Source organism: Bubalus bubalis, chromosome 3 (genome assembly GCF_019923935.1).
Source record: "Bubalus bubalis isolate 160015118507 breed Murrah chromosome 3, NDDB_SH_1, whole genome shotgun sequence".
Lineage (NCBI taxonomy): Eukaryota > Metazoa > Chordata > Mammalia > Artiodactyla > Bovidae > Bubalus > Bubalus bubalis.
The window spans coordinates 160,416,933-160,440,687 of record NC_059159.1 but is presented as its reverse complement, the minus strand read 5'-3'; the positions used below and the strand labels follow the sequence as shown (position 1 = coordinate 160,440,687).

At 40.4% G+C, this 23,755-nt stretch overlaps 1 protein-coding gene across 2 annotated transcripts in view; it reads left to right on the top strand.

Moving 5' to 3' along the window:
* The window catches only part of TMEM245 (transmembrane protein 245), a 77,602-nt gene that overhangs the window by 52,973 nt on the left and 874 nt on the right, over nucleotides 1-23,755 (top strand). For both annotated transcript variants that reach the window (XM_025282193.3, XM_025282192.3), the window contains 4 exons: nucleotides 91-236; nucleotides 6,747-6,847; nucleotides 7,736-7,910; nucleotides 12,106-12,300. In XM_025282193.3, coding sequence (XP_025137978.2) covers nucleotides 91-236; nucleotides 6,747-6,847; nucleotides 7,736-7,910; nucleotides 12,106-12,300 — 617 coding nt within the window. The remainder of the gene's footprint in view (nucleotides 1-90; nucleotides 237-6,746; nucleotides 6,848-7,735; nucleotides 7,911-12,105; nucleotides 12,301-23,755) is intronic.

Genomic DNA, 23,755 nt, shown 5'->3' with positions numbered 1-23,755 from the left:
ACAGTAAAGCATATTCTTGGTTCCGCTTGTGTTTCCTTCCTGTAGTTTCCAAATGTGGTATTTTAGGAGATACTGTCCTTTGTTTTGCAGATAATTTTCCTGACCACACTGTTTTATCTGTTAAGTTCCAGTGATGAGTACTACAAGCCAGTCAAGTGGGTGATAAGCCTGACACCACTCTCTCAGCCAGGTCCTTCTTCTAATATTATTGGCCAGTCTGTGGAAGAAGCTATCAGGTAGGGATAAGATTTATGCTGTTCTTACTTCCATCAGAAACTGCTCTCCACGAGAGGCCTGTTTTTCTGTCTTCCTAGCAGCATTCAGTGCTAAATAACTGAGGGGCACTGGTGTTTTCAAATATTTTAAATCTCTTTTGTGAGGATAACGTAAAACATTTTCAGTGTCCTGCTCTCAAGTCTGTGATGTACAAAGATCCAGTGGCCTGTCCCCATCAGCTTTCCATCCACAGGCTCTTACTCTAGCTCCTAATCATCACGTGGTTTATTCAGGAGAAGCCCCTCCTGCACCACACGTACACCTCATCTTCTCTCAGAAGCCTCCTCGTACTCTCAGGAATTCTGACTTTGCTCATGGAGGAGAGTAGATGGCCTTCCTGTTTCTTCCTATTGCCCTCTGCAGCCAGGCTGTGCCCTCTGCAGGGGGTACTTTGGATCCTAGAAATGAGAAATTTGGAGTTATCTCCAAATCATAGGCTCTGTGTGAATCATAGATTCTGGCCAGAAACTTCTATCATGTCATCTCATAACCATGTATCACAGGCTTGACTTCTGAACGAGCTGATTCTTCAACTTTCATTCTTCATATTCTCTTCCCAAGTCACTGACTCCCTTTTCCTTTTCATCATGTCAAATAGGGAGAAGCCTTTTGCAGCCTTGTTTCAGCTCCTTCCCCAACCTTTGTCCCTCATTGTTCTTAACTCATTAATAAGACTTTACTTCATTTTGACTTCTGTTGAATAGCTACTCAAATTAAGTCCTCATGTTATCCATGAGAGCTTGTTTTTTTAATAAGTTGTTAAGCGTCTTAAGCTTCTCTGAATAGTGAATCTTCAGCTGGCATTTCTATTTCCACATACTTTTAAGAAAATGGTAATTGCTTCAAACTAGTCTTCCACAGAAATCTTGATTTGACCTGATAATTTTGTCTGACTGATTTTGGCTCCCCGCCCCGTGTTCATGTAACAGCTGATGAGGATACCACTTTAATCTTTGGAAAGTCCTTGGTTACATTCAAATAGCATGCATGCACCTAAACTGTATTTTTCTCTGGAAACTTTGCTAGGTTTTTTCCCTCTTGTTCCTCGTAGACTTTATTAGACAGTTGTTGTTTCAGTCACTAAGTTGTGTCTAACTCTTTTGCGACCCCATGATCTGCAGCCCGCCAGGCTCCATTGTCCATGGGATTTCCCAGGAAGAATAGTGGAATGGGCTGCCATTTCCTCCTCTAGGGGATCTTCCTGACCCAGGGATCAAACCCTCATCTCCTGCATTGGCAGGAGGATTCTTGATCACTGAGCCACCTGGGAAGCCGTTAAGTGGGACAGTAAGTGGGATTAAAAACAAGAAAGCTCGTATCCCCTTGGTGCTCTCAGGGATCCACCTGGAGCCATCCATGTAATTTTTCCAAGTTTGGGACTATGCTGTCTACTGTAACACCTTTCAGGGTGAAGTTGTCTTCAGGAAAGATACTTTTTGGTTTCAGCAACCCTTCTAAGCCTATTTGACCTTTGGTTATCATCTTTATTAATCTAGCAATAGATTAGTTTATCTAAGTGACATTTGTCTGACTCAGATAAGTTTATGCAAATATTCTCACCAAAAAGGAAAAATAACTTTGTTTTCCCAGTAGGGTAAAGTTATGGAATCAACCATATCAAGGCTGTCAGAATCCTCTAAGTGATGTTACTTAAGCCAAGTCTTACAGAAAATTATCTAGCTTGTCTATAAAGAACTTAAAGAAAGATACTACATTTTCCTGACATAACCTTTATTGGCATAGCTGACCATCCTCTGAATATCTGTCACTGAGTAATTTTTTTCCACACCAGATAATGCCATCTCCTTTGTTTTAAACATTACTCTTTAATGTCGTGGTTTCTTGGAATTGGTAAGCAAAGCTGTGATTTGCACCCACATCCAGCTGATGGAGATCACACATTCTTCTGGTATACCATGATGCTTTCCTTCAGGAGGAAGTGGTTGTGTCAAAATTGATGAATTAAGTTTGTGGTACTGTTAACATTATTCAGCTGGACACATGAAGCCGGCAGCTAAAAATTTAGTTCTTTGCAGAGAAAGACAAATACCATATGATAGCACTTATATATGGAATCTAAAAAAAAAGGATGCGCACGAACTTATTTACAAAACAAATAAACTCACAGACATAGAAAACAAACTTGATTACCAAAGGGGATATGGAGAGGGTCAAATTAGGAGTTTGGGATTAAAATATACACACTACCATATATAAAATATAACTAGGACCTACTGTATATCACAGGGTACTCAATATCTTATAATAACTATAATGGAAGAGAGTGTAAATATGTGTATATATGTATGTATAAGTGAATCACTTTACTGTACACCTGAAACAAATACAACACTGTAAACTGACTGTGTTTCAGTGAAAATTTTTAAAAAATTGAGGTCTTTGTTTCAGGAAGGAATTTGAGGTTAGAGAGAGTATAGTCATCTACAGTGATATGAGGAAATATATATCTCTTTACAGGGTAGATTTGCTTTATCTTCTTGGGATTGTACACATTAATTATGTGCTGTAAATGTAGCCCATGTCTTGGTTCTAATGAGTACTCATACAAAAAACCATTCATTTTATTTTTAATATGGAAAACATTTTAACAACCCTCAGGAGCAGTACAACAGTCCTAATTGTTCTCAAAATTGATGGATTTCTGTGAGTCTGAAAAATACGGTGCAGACAAGATAACTTGTTACAGGCTGGGCCATTTTTCTAAGCACAACTCTAAAGTTATATAAATTATAGATTATAATTCAGGATGATTTTTAGCAGTCTGAGTGCTTTTTACTTCTTTACTGGGTCAAATTCAAGACTTAAAATATGCAGTTTTACATAGATGCCTCTAAAGAAATTTCTCATGTATGTAGGATAACAATGAGCTCTAGTTCCACAAACTGTCAGTTTTTTCGCTCTTAGGGATTATATTCAAGATGGAATATGTTTCTTCAAGGAGACAGATTTTAAGAGGGAAAAATATTCTATAAATGATCGTGAAAATATTAGTACAATGTCTTGAGGCTGTAGTTTTGTCTGTAAATTATCAGTTATATCAGATTTTATAAGCACCAATCATTAGTCATCATCATTGTTACAGTTAAGTGAGTTATTAGACTCATTTCACATTATTCATTAATAAGTTAAAAAGCGGAATTGAAATTGGGAGTGAACTGCATGTCCAGACAGTGAAAGTGTCTTTGTTCTTCAAGCTTTGCCTTCTGAAATATGTGGCTATTTGATATAAACACTGTCCCATTGAATTTCTGAACCTTTGTTATTTTTCTCCATTCTGGATAAGTGTTCCTCTGTCCTGACTGCATTTGTGGTTGGGTTTACATTTCATGAATTTTTGAGTTCGTGGCATGCGTCCTCTACCCGCAAACCACGTTCCTGCCCTTAGAGCATGTCGTGCCCTGCGTCTGCACCACGCCCTCCCTCCCCGGCGCCCCGTCCTGCTTGCTCTGGTGGGGGTATTGCACATGACTAAGTTGCATGTTGTCACGGCCTCAGTGCAATTTAGTGTGTGTGATATTTTCACAGGAGTGCATGCACACGGGTATGGCTCTTGCTTGTGGGATTACGGCTTTTCAGGGCCGGCGGGTGGGGGGGCCCTAGAGATCAGTTTGATGGGAGAATGCGTGTACTGTGAGATTTTCATTTGGAAAGTAAACATGCTTCCCACCTCTAGTTTTGCAGAATTGAAAATACCAGGGTTAATAGAAATCAATGTCAATCATTTAGTAAATCAGTATTTCCAGTTTTTACTGGAAATATTAAATATTCATTGGAAATTGTTGTAGATTTAAGATTATGAATATTGTTTAAATTGAAATGTATAAGGAAGAGTTTAAAGCTGTCAGAAAATATATTTTCACTTATTTGAAGAGATTTCCTAATGCTGTAATAGAGAGGCAGAATTTCATGCATATTCGGGGAAATTAAATTAATTTGTTTAAAGTAATTTATTAGTAATTTAAGCTAGAGTTCTTAAATAATAACCAAGTCAGTAAATATAATGCCTTTTTCACTTGCTTGATTAAAGATCAACCTAATAAGCCTAAACTTTGCTTCAGGTTTCTAAGGTAAATAAATGACTTTTAAAAACTTCATATTTAGTTTCTCTTTGTGGTGCTTTAAAAATTACTAAATTCATTTTATTAGTCTTATAATAGAACTAGTGTTGAGATACAAATGTTTGCTATTTGTCCGTGTAACTCAAACAACCTCTTGTTGATTTTTTTAGTTAGTGCTAGAGGAGTAAGTATCCATGATTGGTAGGGATTGTCAAAGACACAAAACCGTGTATTAACTATATTAAAATATTGAATTACTCTTTCCCACCACCACGGACTCCACATGGTTTCATGTGATGCCTCTGCCATAGGCTTGTGTGTGAGACTCACTGTTACTTCCAGTGGGACGGAAGGTGTCCGTGGGAGCAGCCCATCCTGAGCCACTTAGCAGCACACTACGTCTGTGTGCACAGCATGCTTTCCCCTTCTGGAAATCCAGCGTCAACGAAGTTTCTGTCCGATTTACTGTGAAACTGGATCTCTGGAGTGGCTGGTAAATCAGGAAGGGGAGGGAGTTGTAATGAAGGGAGCTGGCGGATCCTTTTCCCAATTGGGTTTGTTGTTGTTTAGTTCCTAAGTTGTGTCCTACTCTTTTGTAGCCCCATGGGATTTCCTAGGCAAGAATACTGGAGGGGGTAGCAATGCCCTTCTCGAGGGGATCTTCCTGATGCTGGGTTTGATTGCAGATCTCCTGCATTGCAGGCAGATTCTTTACATTGCAGGTGGATTCTTTACCATCTGAGCCACCAGGGAAGCCCTCTGGGAATACCATACTATAGTGATTTTCTTCCTACTAGGGGAATGATTTCATTATCTCCTGGACTAGTGTATCTTTGTCCTTAGGTCCCTTATGAGAATACAGCTCATTGCCCCATTTTTTTCTAGGCTTATGCCTTGGGGTATCTTACCCTTTCCCATGATTGGGATTTTTCTGGCATATCTCAAATTTCTTATCCCAAGTTTGCTGTTAAGCCTTGTCTCTTGTTTCCAGCTGCCTCCAGGGTATTTCCATCATCCTTTTTTTGGCTAAACATGGCCCAACTAAACATATTCCCTTTTCTTGCATGTTCTTTCCTATTCTGGGTTTCTCCATGACTTTGATACACTGCCATTCTTTCTCCCTCACGTTGAAAACCCAAATCTCTCATGTTCCTTTTTTCTTCCATGTTTTCTATTCAGTTACTCTTCAGATCATTTATATTTCCTGTAGGCCATGTCCCTTCCTTTCAGTCTTTTTGATACCTCTTCCATCTGTGTCCTTATTGTAAGAGGTCATACAACACCTTTAAGATACTTTTGAGTGAAAGCCGCTGGTCAGTATGACAGGATTTTACAATTTGGGAGCCACTCTGTCACTAAGTCCGTGTCTTAGACCGGTATGAAATGACTGAATCACCAGGTTCCAGAGTTTGACTTTACTCTCAGAGTACCCCTCTTGGGATGCTTTAGAAAAGCTTTGTGTGTCCTTCTCTGTATACAGCGTCACCTTTGCTGCCACAGTCTCTGCTTTTTTCAGTTACAGACAGCTTTTCCTTCTCTCCTGAGTATATGAGCGTGCCTCCCGTGTACCCACAGATTCCTTGTTTTTGTGACTTTGTGATACCTTGGGATGATTTTAGGTTTGTTGCCTTTGTGTTCTCTCTGAGCAGTTCCTTATTTCTCCTCCTTAACACAGTCCTACCTTAAGTCTTCCAACTGAAAAGCAAAAGTGAAGTACCCGAGATTACATATTTTCATTCCTATTAATCATTGAATGTGTGTGCCTGTTTTTACACCTCTTGTATTGTAATCTCAGGTGTTACTTTGGAATTAATAAGATTTATCTTCTGTAAATTCTCTCCAAGTGACCTGCATTGTTTGATACCATTTTTAGACATTACTTTGTAAGTTGGGTTGCATGGTTTAAGAAATGTGGAAACACTTTGTTAACAAAAGAAGAAAGACTGATGAAGTACCAGTTATATTATCCCTCACTTGCTCTTCCCAAGGGGAGGGCTGGTCACAGCCTGGATGTCTCAGAATTTAATTACCTCCTCAGAAATAAGATAATCACACTTACTTTTCTTTCTCTTTATTTTGGTGGTGAGTAATCTGCTTCAGAAGTGAAAAGCTGATGAGTTATTTCAGTGAATAGGGTATCTTAAGGTTTTTCTGTTATCTTTTTATTAGTGAAATTTAAAGAACAGTTTAGTAAATCTATTGCAAGGTTTAAATAGAAGATTTGTATATTTTATTGAAATAAAATGCAAACAGCATTCTCAGGCCACTGGAAAAATGGAAGCTATTATCAGGTTTGGAATAAAATCTAGAAGCCTAGAAATAATTGATTTTTCTGAATCCCAGTGTGATACTGTGTTTGTTTTGATTCCACTTTCTCTTTGGACATTCTAGAGGGGTGTTTGATGCTTCCCTCAAAATGGCTGGCTTCTATGGATTGTATACCTGGCTGACTCATACTATATTTGGCATCAATATTGTGTTCATACCATCAGGTAACAACTGTACCATAACTTCTGCTGTGCTCTATTTAAGGAATATTAAACCATTTTCCATGTCTCGTCATCTTCGTCAAACTTGAAATGCTAAATTTTGATATCTAGTCTAGATTAGCAGCAGAAATGTGATTTGTAATGTTTGTTTATTGCTGTGTCCCCAGTAGCTAGAATAATACCCAGTACATAGTAAACACTGCATAAGCAACAAATATTTATTTGTTAATTGAACATACTATTCTGAAAAGGGTTGATTGTGAAGTAAGGTCCTTCAACTAGCAAGGTTATTTGTGGTGGGTTTTTTTTTTGTTGTTTTTCGATACACTTTATTAGAAAGAAGCAAGGTAAGGAATATATGTTCTCATCTGAGATTTATAAACTAATCTCTGAGTTGGCTTTGGTCTCAGTACAAATATTTGGCCAGTGCTCTACAGTTACATCATAGGCCTGTACAGCTGTCATTCGGTGTCCCTGAGGGGGTGGTTCTGAGACCCCCTGAAGATTCCAGAACCTGTGGGTGCTCAGGTACCTTGGCTCTCTGAACCTGCAGGTTCCACATCTGAGGATACTGAGGCCAGCTACATACGTGTTAACTAGCCATCGATTGAGAATAACAGCTGTGGGACACTAACATTTGTGACTTAAGAGTAGAAGTAAACACACACTTCAGAAGGATTTTCATGATCCAGTTTTAAGATCTTGGATTTCATTTAACAGCTGATTCAGTTAAATAGGGCATATCGTTGCCCTAAAATTTGAGTATGTATTTGTTTAACTTGTTCTGGTGGAAATTTTTAAACAGTAGGAGCTAGTGTTTAGATTCTGCTATTGGTATTGCTTTGATGATGATGTTAAAGTTGCTTCTTCTTCTTTTTAATCTTGTATTAGCCTTAGCAGCAATCCTTGGAGCAGTGCCATTTCTGGGCACATACTGGGCAGCAGTACCTGCAGTTCTTGATCTGTGGCTTACCCAAGGCTTAGGATGCAAAGCCATCTTACTGTTGGTTTTTCATCTCTTGCCAACCTACTTTGTAGATACTGCCATCTATTCTGATATATCAGGGTAAGTATGGCACTGCTGCAGTTGGTGATGAATCATATCTAGGAATTTCTCTGGCCTTTTTTTATGAAGGTTTATTTTTTTCCTTTTCTTTTTGGGCCTGGGTGAAAGGACAGGCGATAATAATCACTTCAGTGAAGTAATCTTTTGTGATCCCACTGATACAATCAAAGTTTAATGTATATGATTAATACCATTCGCAAGGTATGTTATTTTGTTCGTAGTAAGTAGTATTTACAATATATGAGACCATGGGCTAAAGTAAAATTGCGAATAATCCTCTGGTTTAGTGACATTTAATGTAGGAAAAAGTACTCCTGTACATACTTCAAAATAAGAATATTTTAAGTACAGTAAGAAATTAGTAGTTATTTTCAGAACTTCTTTGCTTTTGGATAAACACATTTTTAGATTTTATGAGGATTTCCATGTAAAATGAAATCTCATAGGTTTGTATCTGAGAAACAGTGCTTTCTTTCTTACTTAAGGTACTATAGTGTGGTGCTATGATGAATACAGGTTAAATTTAAGGCAGAAGCCAAACTAGCAATATAATAAATATGTCATTTTTGTAGATCTTGATGTCTGTTTTAGCAATTTGCATTTACTAAATCAAGCTGATTTTCATTTAGCCACACATCAAGGTAAACATTGCTTATTAGAATCTAGAATGTGACCAAATAATTGAATTTTATTCAGCTACTCAGATATAGAATATGACCTACTTAAACTATCGTCATAGTTAATATATTAAGTTTTCTTTGAATAAAACTCATTATAATAAGGGTAGACAAGATCAAAGTTTATAGGAAGAGGACCCTTCAGTTAATTTGAAATTATGAAGAGACGAGTTATATGCTACCTTGTTTTCTTCCTAGTTAAAGTAGAAAGTAAATATATAGAACTACTAAGAAGCCCCAGAGTTTCAGAGCAAAAAGAAACAAGCACATCCATAAGTGAACTTTAGGGGGACTTTTGTGCCTAAAACATCAATATAAAAGGAGAACTTCACTGTGTTTAACTAACATTTAATAGTTGAAATTTAAATAATAACTAGTTACATGGTTTATAGTTAAGTATTTTCATTTCTTTAAACTTTGTTGTAAATTTTATATTAAGGTTTTAGCTAGAATTGATGTTACTATTGTAATTGTCTTGGGGTGCTATGAACTACACCATATAAAATGGCAAACTCAACTGATAGACGTGGCGTGTGTTGTGACTGCCCCACCGCCCAGCCGTTGCCCTGTCTTCTTCCTTTCCTCGGGTCTCCCTAGTCACTGAGACACAACAATATTGAAAAAAGACCGGTTACTAACCCTGCAGTGGTCTCTAAGTGTTCAAGTGAAAGGAAGAGTCAGATATTGCTCACCTTAAATCAGAAGCTAGAAATGATTAAATTTCGTGAACAAGACATATTGGGAGCTGAGGTAGGCCAAAAGCTAGGCCTCTTGAGCCAAACATTTAGCCGAGTTGTGAATGCAAAGGAAAAGTTCTTGAAGGAAGTGAGAAGTACTCTCCCAGTGAACACACAGATGCTAAGGAAACAAAACAGCCTTTTTGCTGATATGGAGAAGGTTTTGCTGATATGGAGAAGATGTTCTAGCTGGAAGATCAAACCAGCCACAACATTCCCTTAAACCAGAGCCTGATCTGGAGCAAGGCCCTAATTCTTTAATCCTGTGAAGGCTGCGAGAGGTGAGGAAGCTGCAGAAGAAAAGTTTAAAGCTAGCAGAGGTTGTTGGTTCATACGCTTTAAGGAAAGAAGCCGTCTCTGGAACATAGAAGTGCAAGGTGAAGTGGCAAGTGTTGATGTAGAAGCTGCAGCAAGTTATACAGAAGACCTGGTGAAGAAAAATAATTCAGGTGACTACTACATTAAACAGATTTTCAGTGTAGACCAAATAGCTTTCTGTTGGGAAAAGATGCCATTTAGGACTTTCAGTGCTTGTCTTCAAAGCTTAAAAGGACAGGCTAATTCTATGGCTAGGAGCTAATGTAGCTGATAACTTGAAAATTGAAGCCAGTGCTCATTTCAGTTCAGTTCAGTTGCTCAGTCGTGTCCAACTCTTTGCAACCCCATGGACTGCAGCACACCAGGCTTCCCTGTCCATTTACTGTTCAGAAATCCTAGGGCCCTTAAGAATTGTGCTGAATCCACTCTGCGTGTGTTCTAGAAGTGAAACAACAAAAGCTGGATGATGGCAGCACTTCCATTTACAACATAGTTTACTGAATATTTGAAGCCCACTCTTGGGACCTACTGTTCAGAAAAAATGAGTTCCTTTTAAAATACTTTGGGACTTCCCTGGTGGTCCAGTTGCTAAGACTTTGTGCTCCCAGTGCAGGGGGCCCAGGTTCACTCCCTGATCAGGGAACTAGATCCCACATGCCGCAACTAAGAGTTTGCATGCAACAACTAAAGATCCTGCATGCTGCAACTAAGGTCCAGCACAACCAAATAAAGGAATAAGTATTTTTTAAAAATACTATGGGTCATCTGACAACACACCCAGTCACCCGCAAGCTCTGATGGAGATACTCAATGAGATCAATGTTGTTTTCATGGCTATAACACAACATGCTTTCTTGCAACCTGTGGTTCAAGGAGTAATTTCAACTTTGAAGCCTTATTATGTAAGAAATGCATTTCATAAGACTATACCTAGTATAGATACTGATCCTATGATGGATCTGGGTAAAGTCAGTTGAAAACCCTCTAGAACGGGTTCACCATTCCAGATGCCTTTAAGAACGCTTGTATTGCATTGGGAAGAGATCAAAATATCAACATTAACAGAAGTTTGGAAGAAGTCGATTCCAACCCTCATAGATAACTTTAAGAGGTTCAAGACTTCAGTGGGGAAAGTAACTGCAGATATGTTGCAGATAGTAAGAGAACTAGAAGTGGAGTCTGAAGATGTAATTGATTTACTGCAATCTCATGATAAGACTCTAATGGATGAGGAGTTGCTTATGGATAAGCAAAGAAGGTGGTTCCTTGCCACTTGGAATCTATTTCTGGTAAAGATGCTCTGAAGATTGTTGAAATGACAACAAAAGATTTAGAGTAGTACATCAACTTGGTTGATAAAGCAGAGGCAGGGTTTGAGAGAATTAACTCCTGTGTTGAAAAAAGTCCTGTGGTGACTAAAGCTCTCAAACAACATTGCTTTCTATGGAGAAATCACCAGTGAAAAGAAGAGTCAGTCAGTGCAGCAAAACGTTATTGTCTTGTTTTAAGAAATTGTCACAGACTCTGCACAGTCTTCCAGCGGCCAGTCATGTTGATCAGTCAGCAGCCATCACCATCGAGACAGGATGCTCCACTAGCAGAAAGATTACAATTTGATGAAGGCTCACATGACAATTAGTGTTTTTACGAATCAAGTATTTTTTTAATTAAGGTACCTTACACTTTTTTAGACATAATGCTATTGCACACTTAAAAAGACTACAGTTCAGTGTCAACATAATTTTTATATACTCTGGGGAAGCAGAAATTTCTTGTGACTCACTTTATTGCCATATTTGGCTTTACTGTTGTAGTCTGGAAGCCGAACCTGCAGTATCTCTGAGGTCTGCCTGTGTGTTATTTCATTCCAGTTATGTAAATGATACTGTGATAAGCTAGAGGACGTCCTATGAAATAAAAATCTTGGGCTTTCTAACAGATATTTTTCTCATGAGGCTTTTTATCACTCCCTGTGTTAAAATCTGTATTTTAGGAGGTTGCTAGAAGCCTAACTTAGGAATGACAGGAATGCCATTGTATTGTTATCATCTTTTATAAAAAAGCATAATTAGTTGAATAACATGCTTAATTTTGCCCACTTAATTATTCTAGACAAAGGTAAACCTAACAGGTAGCTTGTATAAACCAGCCCCAAGCTAACATTAACCCACCTCGGACAGCCATGTAACGGTACCTGTTAACACTGCTGACTTTACTTCTCAGTTGCCGGACCTACGAAAAGGCAAATGTCACACATGTAGGCAGGAAAAGTTTTGCATCTTGATACTTTTACAATTAATATTCAGATATCCACATTGAAGTGATCTAAAGAAAGCTGATAACGCAATTCAGAAGTCAGGTGTATTAGGGAATGAACAGTGTGTCAGAGAATGTATTTCCGACTTACTCCAGGGTTTACATTTTGTTAAAAGTCGCGCGTAATCTGTGTGCTCTTCATTCCAGAGGTGGCCATCCTTACTTGACGGGCTTGGCGGTGGCTGGTGGAGCGTACTATCTGGGCCTGGAAGGAGCAATCATTGGGCCCATACTTCTCTGCATACTCGTGGTCGCTTCCAATATTTACAGTGCCATGCTAGTGAGTCCCACGAACTCAGTGCCCACACCCAACCAGACCCCATGGCCTGCTCAGGCTCAGCGGTGAGTTCCAGCTGAATGATCATAAACTGTGTATGAAATTGAGCTCACCAGTCTCTGTGTTTTCACCTGAGTGCAGTCTGTTAAGATACGGAATATCCTTTTACCTGCTATAGAGCTGCCACTTTGCGGATTCCCTTAGCTCTCCCTTGTGTTGGAATCGTATTTCCCAATTTTGTTTTCTTTCTTGATTTCTTCCTGCTTTTTGTTGGAGCACATCCTCCTGTAGATTTTTGGGAAAGAATGCACGGGAGATAAATTTAGGGGATGATACGTGTCTGTAAAGGCTTCTTCTAAAGTCATTCTTACTCAGTAGCTTGCCTGGGTAGAGAATTCTGTTTAAAAATTTTTCCCTGTGTAACTTTATTTCTTTTTTGTTTTCTAACTTTTGTGGTTGTCGAAATTCTGAGGCCAGTCTGATTCCTGATTCTTTGTAATTCAAATGTTTGAAAACCTATAGGGTCTTCTTTTTTTGTTGTTGTTTTTTGATCTATTTTTGTTGTTGTGTTTGAATTGGCACTTTTATCAAGTGCCTCTGTGACCTTGAAAACTGGAAATTTATGTTCTGCCATTCTGAAATTTTTCTTCAATTATTTTATTAATGATTTCCTTCTCTCCCTTTCAAAAACGTATTTTTATTTTGATGTTGGCCCTCCTACACTGGTCTTGTCATTTTTAAATCTTTTCTCTGATATTCTTCTGGTTCTGTCTTTATGGCTTCCATTTTCTGGATTATTTCTCCAATTTTATCTTCTATCATCTTTGTAGAGGTTTCCATTTGAACTATCATATTTTTGGGCAGTCTGGTTTGTTGAGATATTATTTGTGTAAATAAAATTTGCCTTTTTTAGCGTATAGGTCTGTGTTAGTTTTCTATGATATGTAGCAAATTTTCACTTAGTGGCATAAAGCAACACATTTGTAAGAGTCATTTATAAGAAAGTCAGAGTACAGGTACAGTTCAGCTGCGTCTTCTGCGTAGGATCTTCCAAGGCTACAGTCAAGGCATGAACTCAGGCAGGGGTTTCATCTGCAGATTGGGATCCTCTTCCAGGCTTGCTTGTTATTGACAAAATTCCTTTGTTTGCAGTTGTAGCCCCAAGTTGAGGTTCCTAGAGGCTTCCTCTTTCCATAGGCATTTTATAACACAATGCTTGCTTTCGCCAGGCCTTCAGGAGTATTTTTCTGACTTCTGTAGCTGATGGTTAAGACTCTTTTGCAGAGGGCTCACCTGATTAGACCTGGCCCACAGAACATATTGTCATTTTGATTAAAGTCAGTTGCTTGGGGACCTTAATTACATCTATAATATCCCCTAACCTTCACCATATTAACACAATATAATCACAATATTAGGGGCCTCCCTGGTGGTTCAGTGAAAAAGAACGTGCCCACCAATGCAGGGTATGCAGTTTTCATCCCTGGGTCGGGAAGATCCCCTGGAGAAGGAAATGACAACCCACTCCAGTATTCCCCTGGGAAATCCCATAGACAGAAGGAGCCTGCCAGGCTACCACTCATGGGGCCACAAAAGAGTTGGACACAACTTAGAGACTTAAACAACAGCAACAACAATAATCACAGTATCAGGTATCCAGTACGTTTGACTGTCAGCTGATGTGAAGAGTGAACCACTCAGGATTTGCAGGGTGGTTATTACGTGTGTCACCATGATATAATCTGCCCAGGACCATTGTCTCTGCAGCCATTGATGTCAGTGCTTTTTGGCTTCCCTGTGGGGCTGCTAAATTCCTCAGTGAAAGATCTTTTAATCTCCTGCTCAGAGGTCGGTGGCTTGGCTGCCAGCCTTCTGGGAGCCAAGACAGGGAAAGGAATCGGACAGCATTCGAGATGTAAATCCTCACTCAGTCTGCCACGGTCAGTATGCACCCCTACCCTTATCCCTGCCTGTTGTCCCCCAGTCCAGAGACTTTTTTGTTTTACCTTCTCTAAGGGAGGAAAAGACTCAAATTTCTGCCAGTAACAGGAGTATTTGCCTGGCTGGGTGGGGGTGTGGGTGACAATATTGGACCCATGAGGTTTTACTGCATTTTAGGCACACTTCAAAGCAGCCCTTCTGTGTCTAGTCCCACCTTCAACCTCATTGCCAAAGTTACTTGATATCACCAATTCCTGAGCCTTATTGAATAACTCCTGGCTTAGGATTCAGTTTTTTAGGTCATGCTGGTCATAGCAGTTCTTCATCTGCTTTCCACTTTCTGAAAGTTTGTTTCTTTTAACCTCTTATGTTCTCTTTTTTAAGGGAGGTTTATGCCGTCTAATGGTTTGAAAATATATATATATATATAAATATTGCTTTACTTATTTGGCTTGCATCAAGCCTTAGTTGTAGCACAGGGGCTCTAGTTGTGGCAGGGGGGCTTAGACATGCGGGCTAAGTTGCTCCAAAGCATGTGGATGTTAGTTGCTGACCAGGGAGCGAACCCCCGTCCCTCTGTTTTGCAGGGTGGATGATGAATTCTTGACCACAGGACCACCAGGGAACTCCCTCTAATGGGGTTTTGAAAAGGCCTGAGGGAATCATGTCTCTCACACAGCACTTCCTGGTGGAAAGTCTAAATGGCCTCTTAAATAGTAACAACCAGCCGCCACTGACATTTATTGGGACTCAGTGTGCCAAGTTCTGTGATAAAACTTTACCTGCATTATTTTATTTTACTTAATCTGTCCAGTGTTTCCGTGTGAGGTTAGAAACAGTTGTTTTCTGTATCTTATAGATGAAGTCAAGGCTTAGAGAGGTTATCCTGCCTGTAGTCACATAGAAATAAGCAGGTGAGGTAGTGTGTTTTCAACTAGAGATCTTTCTTTTCCTTAACCATCCCGCCACCCCTGCTCAGGAAGACATTCTCCTCTGCTTCCTTCCTCAGTGATGGTACCCCTCACTTACATGTGCCTGTGTGGTCATCCTTACAGCCTCCTGTCTTCCCAAGTCACCATCTTTACCCAGTCCTACCTGTTTCGTCTCAAATCCACCCTTTCCTCTTTTTCTCCAGTGCCACCCACTCTGGGCCCAGCCACAGGGTTTCTCACCTGGACTATTGTGGCATCTCAGTCTCCCGGCCAGCCTCTCAGCATCCACTCTTGCTGTCTTCCAGTCTCTTGACACTGAGCAGATGCGTCCTTTTTAAAGGGGAGACATAGCTGGTCGTAACGCTCTTCTACCAGAACTGGCCTCCCACGGTTCTTACCAGGAAGATCAAAATCCTTCCAAGGCCCTGCGTGGTCTGCCTGTGCCTGGCTCATGCGTCTGTAACATCTTCCCCTTGTCAGAGCTGCAGCCACGCTGGCTTTCTGCCAGGGCCTCAGATACACCTGCTCCATTCAAACCCTAGGCCTTCAGACACGCTGCTTTCTGTGTCTGGACAGACTCTCCCCATCCCCTGTCTTTCTTTGCCTAATTAGCTCCTAATCATTCTGTAGATTGCAACTCAAATGTCAGTCCATCAGAGCTTTCCCTCCTCTCAAGATTAGGTTATGTCCTGCGTTTAATGCTCTTAAGGATAGCACCTCCTACCTTTCATTTTTTTACAGCTTTCATTTATACACTTTTGTCTTTTCCCTTTTTACTGTGGTTGCTGCTACCCCCGGGCCGTGCCCGTTTTAGTTACTGGGGTATTCACCGTACCCGTCAACCTTCGACAGTGCCCTCTTCCTAGATCAAGGAATCATTGGGCTGTGAGGGAATAGTGTCTACAGGGTCATGAACTATGGAAGGGTTCAGCTTGTCTTAGAACTCTCATGCTGTAACATGACAATGTCTGCGTTCCATTAGCCCTTCTAATTGTAGACACAGGCACTGATGGCCGAGAAGATCCATCTGCATGCCTGTTTTCTGTGTATTGTTTCTAGGTCCTGTGTAGTGCTTCTCACTGTTGACAATGGGGAATACAGTGTTTCATGGCAGTAAATGTTGTCGACACAGCACAGCTTTGGGCTCCCAACTGTTTTGGCCTCAATTCAATAATCAGAACCTATGGCTTCCCCTGTTCTCTATTAACACTGGGACTGTCTGGCAAGTGTGGGGAAGGACATAACACCCCTGTAATCACACATTTTCAAGTCTCAATACTTTTTTGATTTTTGGACAGAATAATCAGACTTGATTTAATGTACTTATTTCATTCCTACCAAAACCTGAGCAGCAATCTTTCAACACTAAAGCTCAGAAAAACCTGTAAGAAGGAAGTCAGGGCATAGCCCAGGAACTCCTCTGGGGATGCTGTTTGCTGTATTTAAGTTTTCCTTTGCCCTCTGCCACACCTTGATGTGACCAGAGGTGACAGCTAGAAGGTGGTCCTTTAAGGAACTCAGCTTTACCTTTTGGGGGATAGAGTTATTAGTCAACTCATTGCTGTTTTTAGAAGCATTATCTTAACCTGACTGTGATTATCTTCCATAATTTAATACCCAAAGTTGAATCAAAGGTCATTATCTTTTTATGAAAGAAATTACAAATGATTCCCAAATTAAGAAGGTTTAACTTACGATTTTTCAACTTAGTGATGGTGTGAAAGCAATACACGTTCAATGGAAATGGTACTCAGATTTCTAATGTTGATCTTTTCCTGGGCTAGTGATATGTAGTACAGCTCTCTCTTGGTGCTGGGCAGCGGTGGCTGCAGCTCTCACTCAGCCACATGATCACAAGGGGATACAACTGATATGCCTACGACCACGCGGCACCCAGACAGCTGTTCTGTTGTTTACTTTCAGTACAGTGTTTGGTAAATTACTTGAGATATTCAACACTTTCTGAAACAGGCTTTGTGTTAAATGATTTTGCCCAATTGATGGGTTTCCCTGGTGGTTCAGTGGTAAAGAATCCACCTGCCAATGCAGGAGATGCGGGTTTGATCCCTGAGTGGAGAAGATTCCCTGGAAGAGGAAATGGCAACCCTTTCCAGTATTCTTGACTGGTTAATCCCATTGACAGAGGAGCCTGGTGGGCTACAGTTCATGGAGTTGCAAAAGAGTCAGACATGGCTTAGTGACTAAGCAGCAACAGCAGGCCAATTTAAGTGTTATAAGCATGTTTAAGGTAGGTTAGGCTAAGCTGTGATGTTTTGCAGGTTAAGGGTATGAAATACTTTTTTGACTTACAATATTTTTCATGTACAGTGGGTTTCTTGGGACGTATGTATGTGTGTGAGTCGCTCAGTCATGTCTAACTCTTTGCGACCCCATGGACTGCAACCTGCCAGGCTCCTCTGTCCATGGAATTCTCCAGGTAAGAATACTGGTCGACACCGAAATCAGATTGATTATATTCTTTGCAGCCAAAGATGGAGAAGCTCTGTACAGTCAACAAAAACAAGACCAGGAGCTGACTGTGGCTCAGATCATGAACTCCTTATTACCAAATTCAGACTTAAATTGAAGAAAGTAGGGAAAACCACTAGACCATTCAGGTATGACCTAAATCAAATCCCTTATGATTATACAGTGGAAGTGAGAAATAGATTTAAGGGCCTAGATCTGATAGAGTGCCTGATGAACTATGGAATGAGGTTCGTGACATTGTACAGGAGACAGGGATCAAGACCATCCCCATGGAAAAGAAATGCAAAAAAGCAAAATGGCTGTCTGGGGAGGCCTTACAAATAGCTGTGAAAAGAAGAGAAGCGAAAAGCAAAGGAGAAAAGGAAAGATATAAGCATCTGAATGCAGAGTTCCAAAGAATAGCAAGGAGAGATAAGAAAGCCTTCCTCAGCAATCAATGCAAAGAAATAGAGGAAAACAACAGAGTGGGAAAGACTAGAGATCTCTTCAAGAAAATCAGAGATACCAAGGGAACATTTCATGCAAAGATGGGCTCGATAAAGGACAGAAATGGTATGGACCTAACAGAAGCAGATGATATTAAGAAAAGGTGGCAAGAATACACAGAAGAACTGTACAAAAAAGATCTTCACGACCCAGATAATCACGATAGTGTGATCACTCACCTAGAGCCAGACATCCTGGAATGTGAAGTCAAGTGGGCCTTAGAAAGCATCAGTAGGAACAGAGCTAGTGGAGGTGATGGAATTCCAGTTGAGCTATTCCAAATCCTGAAAGATGATGCTGTGAAAGTGCTGCACTCAATATGCCAGCAAATTTGGAAAACTCAGCAGTGGCCACAGGACTGGAAAAGGTCAGTTTTCATTCCAATCCCAAAGAAAGGCAATGCCAAAGAATGCTCAAACTACCGCACAATTGCACTCATCTCACATGCTAGTAAAGTAATGCTCAAAATTCTCCAAGCCAGGCTTCAGCAATACGTGAACTGTGAACTTCCTGATGTTCAAGCTGGTTTTAGAAAAGGCAGAGGAACCAGAGATCAAATTGCCAACATCAGCTGGATCATGGAAAAAGCAAGAGGGTTCCAGAAAAACATCTATTTCTGCTTTATTTACTACGCCAAAACCTTTGACTGTGTGGATCACAATAAACTGTGGAAAATTCTGAAAGAGATGGGAATACCAGACCACCTGACTTGCCTCTTGAGAAATCTGTATGCAGGTCAGGAAGCAACAGTTAGAACTGGACATGGAACAACAGACTGGTTCCAAATAGGAAAAGGAGTACGTCAAGGCTGTATATTGTCACCCTGTTTATTTAACTTATATGCAGAGTACATCATGAGAAACGCTGGACTGGAAGAAACACAAGCTGGAATCAAGATTGCTGGGAGAAATATCAATAACCTCAGATATGCAGATGATACCACCCTTATGGCAGAAAGTGAAGAGGAAGTAAAAAGCCTCTTGATGAAAGTGAAAGAGGAAAGTGAAAAAGTTGGCATAAAGCTCAACATTCAGAAAACGAAGATCATGGCATCTGGTCCCATCACTTCATGGGAAATAGATGGGGAAACAGTGTCAGACTTTATTTTTCTGGGCTCCAAAATCACTGCAGGTGGTGACTGCAGCCATGAAATTAAAAGACGCTTACTCCTTGGAAGGAAAGTTATGACCAACCTAGATAGCATATTGAAGAGCAGAGACATTACTTTCCCAACAAAGGTCCATCTAGTCAAGGCTGTGGTTTCTCCAGTGGTCATGTATGGATGTGAGAGTTGGACTGTGAAGAAGGCTGAGCGCCGAAGAATTGATGCTTTTGAAGTGTGGTGTTGGAGAAGACTCTTGAGAGTCCCCTGGACTGCAAGAAGATCCAACCAGTCCATTCTGAAGGAGATCGGCCCTGGGATTTCTTTGGAAGGGATGATGCTAAAGCTGAAACTCCAGTACTTTGGCCACCTCATGCAAAGAGTTGACTCATTGGAAAAGACTCTGATGCTGGGAGGGATTGGGGGCAGGAGGAGAAGGGGAGGACAGAGGATGAGATGGCTGGATGGCATCACTGACTTGATGGACATGAGTCTGAGTGAACTCCGGGAGTTGGTGATGGACAGGGAGGCCTGGCGTGCTGCGATTCATGGGGTCACAAAGTGTCGGACACGACTGAGCGACTGAACTGAAGAATACTAGAGTGGGTTGCCATTATCTTCTCCAGGGGATCTTCCTGACCCAGGGATCAAACCCTGGTCTCCTGCGTTGCAGGCAGATTCTTTACCATCTGAACCACAAGGGAAGCTGTCTTAAGGATATTATTAAGTATGAAGCCAGGTATAATGCCATCATAAGACAAGGAAGATCAGTGTTTGGCAATTAAGCTAAGGTTTAACACCTCCTACTTTTTAATAGAGCAAGACGTTATTTTTGTCTTTGTAAAATAATATATGAAAATGGTCTCGTAAAAAACCATGACTCCTCCAGACCTTTACCTAAATCTTGAGGACGTCATTTGGAGTATGCTCCCTATCATTCCAGTTTAGGATAAATGCTCAATGAAAATTTGATGAGTTAATAGATTAGTGAAACCAGGAGCAGATCAGATTAAAAGATCTTTTCAGTATAAGGCTGATAAAAGAGTATGGGCCATAGTAAACTCCAACCTTAGAACTTTATTCCAAATTTTTGAAAGAGGCAGAATGTACGTAAGTGATGACATGTGATCTGTCACAAGGTGTGCTGGTGGGGGTTTAGGAAATACATACTCAGCTATCCTGAGCCTGCTAAAGTAAGTTACGTTAGTCAGTGCGTGCTTTTCATTTGTAAACATCCACAATTTACTCTTTCTCTGGGAAGCTGGGAGTCAACAACTCTTGAGTTGTTAAATCAGAAAAGACTTAAGCATTCTCATAAATGGATTAAAAAAAAAAATCTCCTTGAAAACTTCAGGGGAAGCAGATCCCAAAATATTTTCAAGGAGCCGAGAAGATTGCAAGTGAGAAATCACATCACACAATCCCCATTGCAATGAAAGGAACTGTAAAATGTTCACAGCAATTCTCTATCCCCCTAGTCACATGAGGCCCCATTCCACCCTTTTTATTCTTGAGAAATTCTACCACTGTGGTTCAAAGGAACGTACCAATTCTTATGGTTTGGGAAAGAATACTATATTTAGATGGTTTAGGTAGGACATTTACTATTTTAAGAAATAATACTGTCAAAGAAATACCCTGGCAGTCCAGTCATTAGGACTCTGTGCTTTCACTGCTGAGTGCCCAAGTTCACCCCCTAGTTGGGGAACTAAGATCCCACAAGCTGTGCAGTGCAGCTGAAAAAAAAAACACTGCCGATGCAATTTTTATTCCTTTGTTTCTTCCTAATCGGGAGGGTTACAGTTTTATGAGCCCTGTGGATTAGTTAGTGCTGTGCCTTTTGATGAGACCAGGAAGAAATTATATCTCTATCTCTGGGTTATGGAGTTTGTTTTCCAGGAGGTAATTGAGGTTCGGTTCAGTTCAATGTTACTTCTATAGGGTTTTACACACACATTACACACGAGGTAATTGAAATTCAGTTTAGATCAGTGTTACTTCTATAGGGTTTTACACACACACACACACACACACACACACGAGATAATTGAGGTTCAGTTCAGATCAGTGTTACTTCTATAGGGTTTTAGACACACAAACACACACACACACACACACACACACACACACACACACCATCACCACCCCAAACATCTAGAGAAAACATACTGTTGGGATGGAAAATACTTAATAGCTATTTTCCTAGCTTGCTTCATTGTGTTTTCTTTCTTCTGAGTCCTTCTGGAGGCTTTCTTGGCCTGGAGGCAGAACTGAATAGCAGGTATGAATTTCAGGGTTACAGCTAAGCTTACTTGTCAACAGAAAGCAGTCACCAGGCCAACCACAGTTTTGATCTTATTTCATGCATGTTTGCCCTGAGGCAGCCGTTTTCATTCATAATTTAGGGGAATTGAAGAGTTAGGGATTGAAGCTTGAAAGTATCTTAGAAATTTGAAAAGATATGAAAGAATGAATTTAAAAACTCTTTGGTGTTGGAAAATGCTTTGTAATACTGATCAGTTTTTGGTTATTGGTTTTAAAGATATTCCAGGGCTTCCCAGAATTGAGTGCTACCTGAATTTCATATAGTCTGGGACAACTTGTAGCCAGCTTTACCTGTACACAAATGTAGGTGAGACTGTGAAAAAGAGATATATAAATAAATGGGTAGGTAGCTATCTAGAGCAATGGTTGTGGGGGAGGAGGGTGAGGCTCCCCTCAGGGGACATTTGGCAACGTATAGAGACATCTTCATCATCACAGCTGTAGACAGGAGGAGCGGGGATGCTGCTAAACCTCTCACAGTGCACAGAGTGGTCCGCAGTGCAGCTATTGAGAAACCTTGATTAGATAGATACAGAGATAGATGGATATTAATACATATAAAGGGGCTTCCCTGGTGACTCAGCGGTAAAGAACCTGCCTGCCAATGCAGGAGACGCGGGTTCCATCTGTGGGTTGGAAAGATCCCCTGGAGAAGGAAATGGCAACCCACTCCAGTGTTCTTGTCTGGGAAATCCCACGGACAGAGAAGCCTGGCAAGTTATAGTTCATGGGGTCGCAAAAGAGTTGGAAATGACCTAACGACTAAAAGACAACAACAATACATAAAACGTGTGTGTATAAATCTTAGTTTGGGGGAATTTTTCTCAGTATAAAAATTCATTCTAGTTCCTTGACCTGTTAGCATATATTCAACATGGTGAGTTCAGTCATGTCATATATAATCCCTTTCAGAGACACAGGAACCATAGCCAGGAAGCTTACCCCTTCCTCAAAGCTGTTCCTTTGGATGTAGAGCTGTGCTAGTTAGAGATGTGCTTGAGATATCAGAGGCTTCCCACACCATCCAGTGAAAGAGCCTTTAGATAACTGAGCAAATGTAATCTCTTTTTTTCTATATCATTTGACCTGTGCCCCACTTGACATTTGAGTACTTCCTATGTGATGCTAAATGGTTAACCTTTATTTTACCTCTGCCTGCCTGTCTAACCCTCCTAATTGGTGATATGATTGTAAAGGAGCAAAGCAATCTCTGTCTAAAAGGATGGTAATAAACTTGTGCTTCATATCTGTATCATTTAAGATGGATTTGCCTGTATTATAACCAAAAAAAACCAACTCAAAAAACCCCACCATCAGTAGAACTTTAACAGCTAGAAGTTTATTTCTCTCTTGGCTGTAAGAAGTACAAGGTAGGCAGACCAGGGCTTGGTGTGTCTGTTCCACAAACATCCATGCCAAGCTTGACCCCCCACCTTGATGTTCTGTCGCCTTGGTGTGGGGTCTTTTCATCTAAGATGAATGCTTGTTCATTGATGAACTCCGACCTGGCCATTTGGCTGCCAACAAAGATGCAGACCTGGCTGGATAAATTATGTAGCAAAGGCCAGCTAGCTACTACAGTCCTAAGTTAGGCCCCAATACAGCAGACCCCCTCCATCCAACCCAGTTATTACCTGCCAGTTAGCCACATTCACTTGGCTTGTTTGATGTAGGTCAGAAACAGTATAAGTTCATAGTCATTTGATGAAAAGCCCTATCCCATTTCTCCTGCCCTGAACCACAACACTCAGAGCTGGGACATTGTTGGATCAGTTCTCCTCTTTTGCAATAAAATTATCCAGTTAGCATTTAATCTTTAGTCTCTTACTGTTTTTCTCTTTAACATCATTGTGTCTACTTTCCAGTCAGCACGAAGGGGGAAAGGTCAGAAAAGATCACCTTTCTCTTTTAAGGACATTGCCCAGAAGTCACTCAACAGTTCTATTTACATCTCATTGGCCAGATGTTAGTCACATGGTCATTAGTTTCAAGAGGGTCTAGGGAAACAGTCTTTTGGATAGACCTTCCAAAAAAACACTAGAGTTCTTGTTGCTGCAGGTTGAGAAACAACTATCAGACTTGGAAACAATACTCAGTGAAAATACTAAGAAAAAAAAAGCAGTGACTACATAATGGCACCAAGGCTCTCAACTTATAAGAATATTATATGACAGTGAATTACTGGTTAGATGCTATTTTTCTTTTCTAAGTATCTCTGTAGTTTTATTTTCCCTCTTTTCCTAA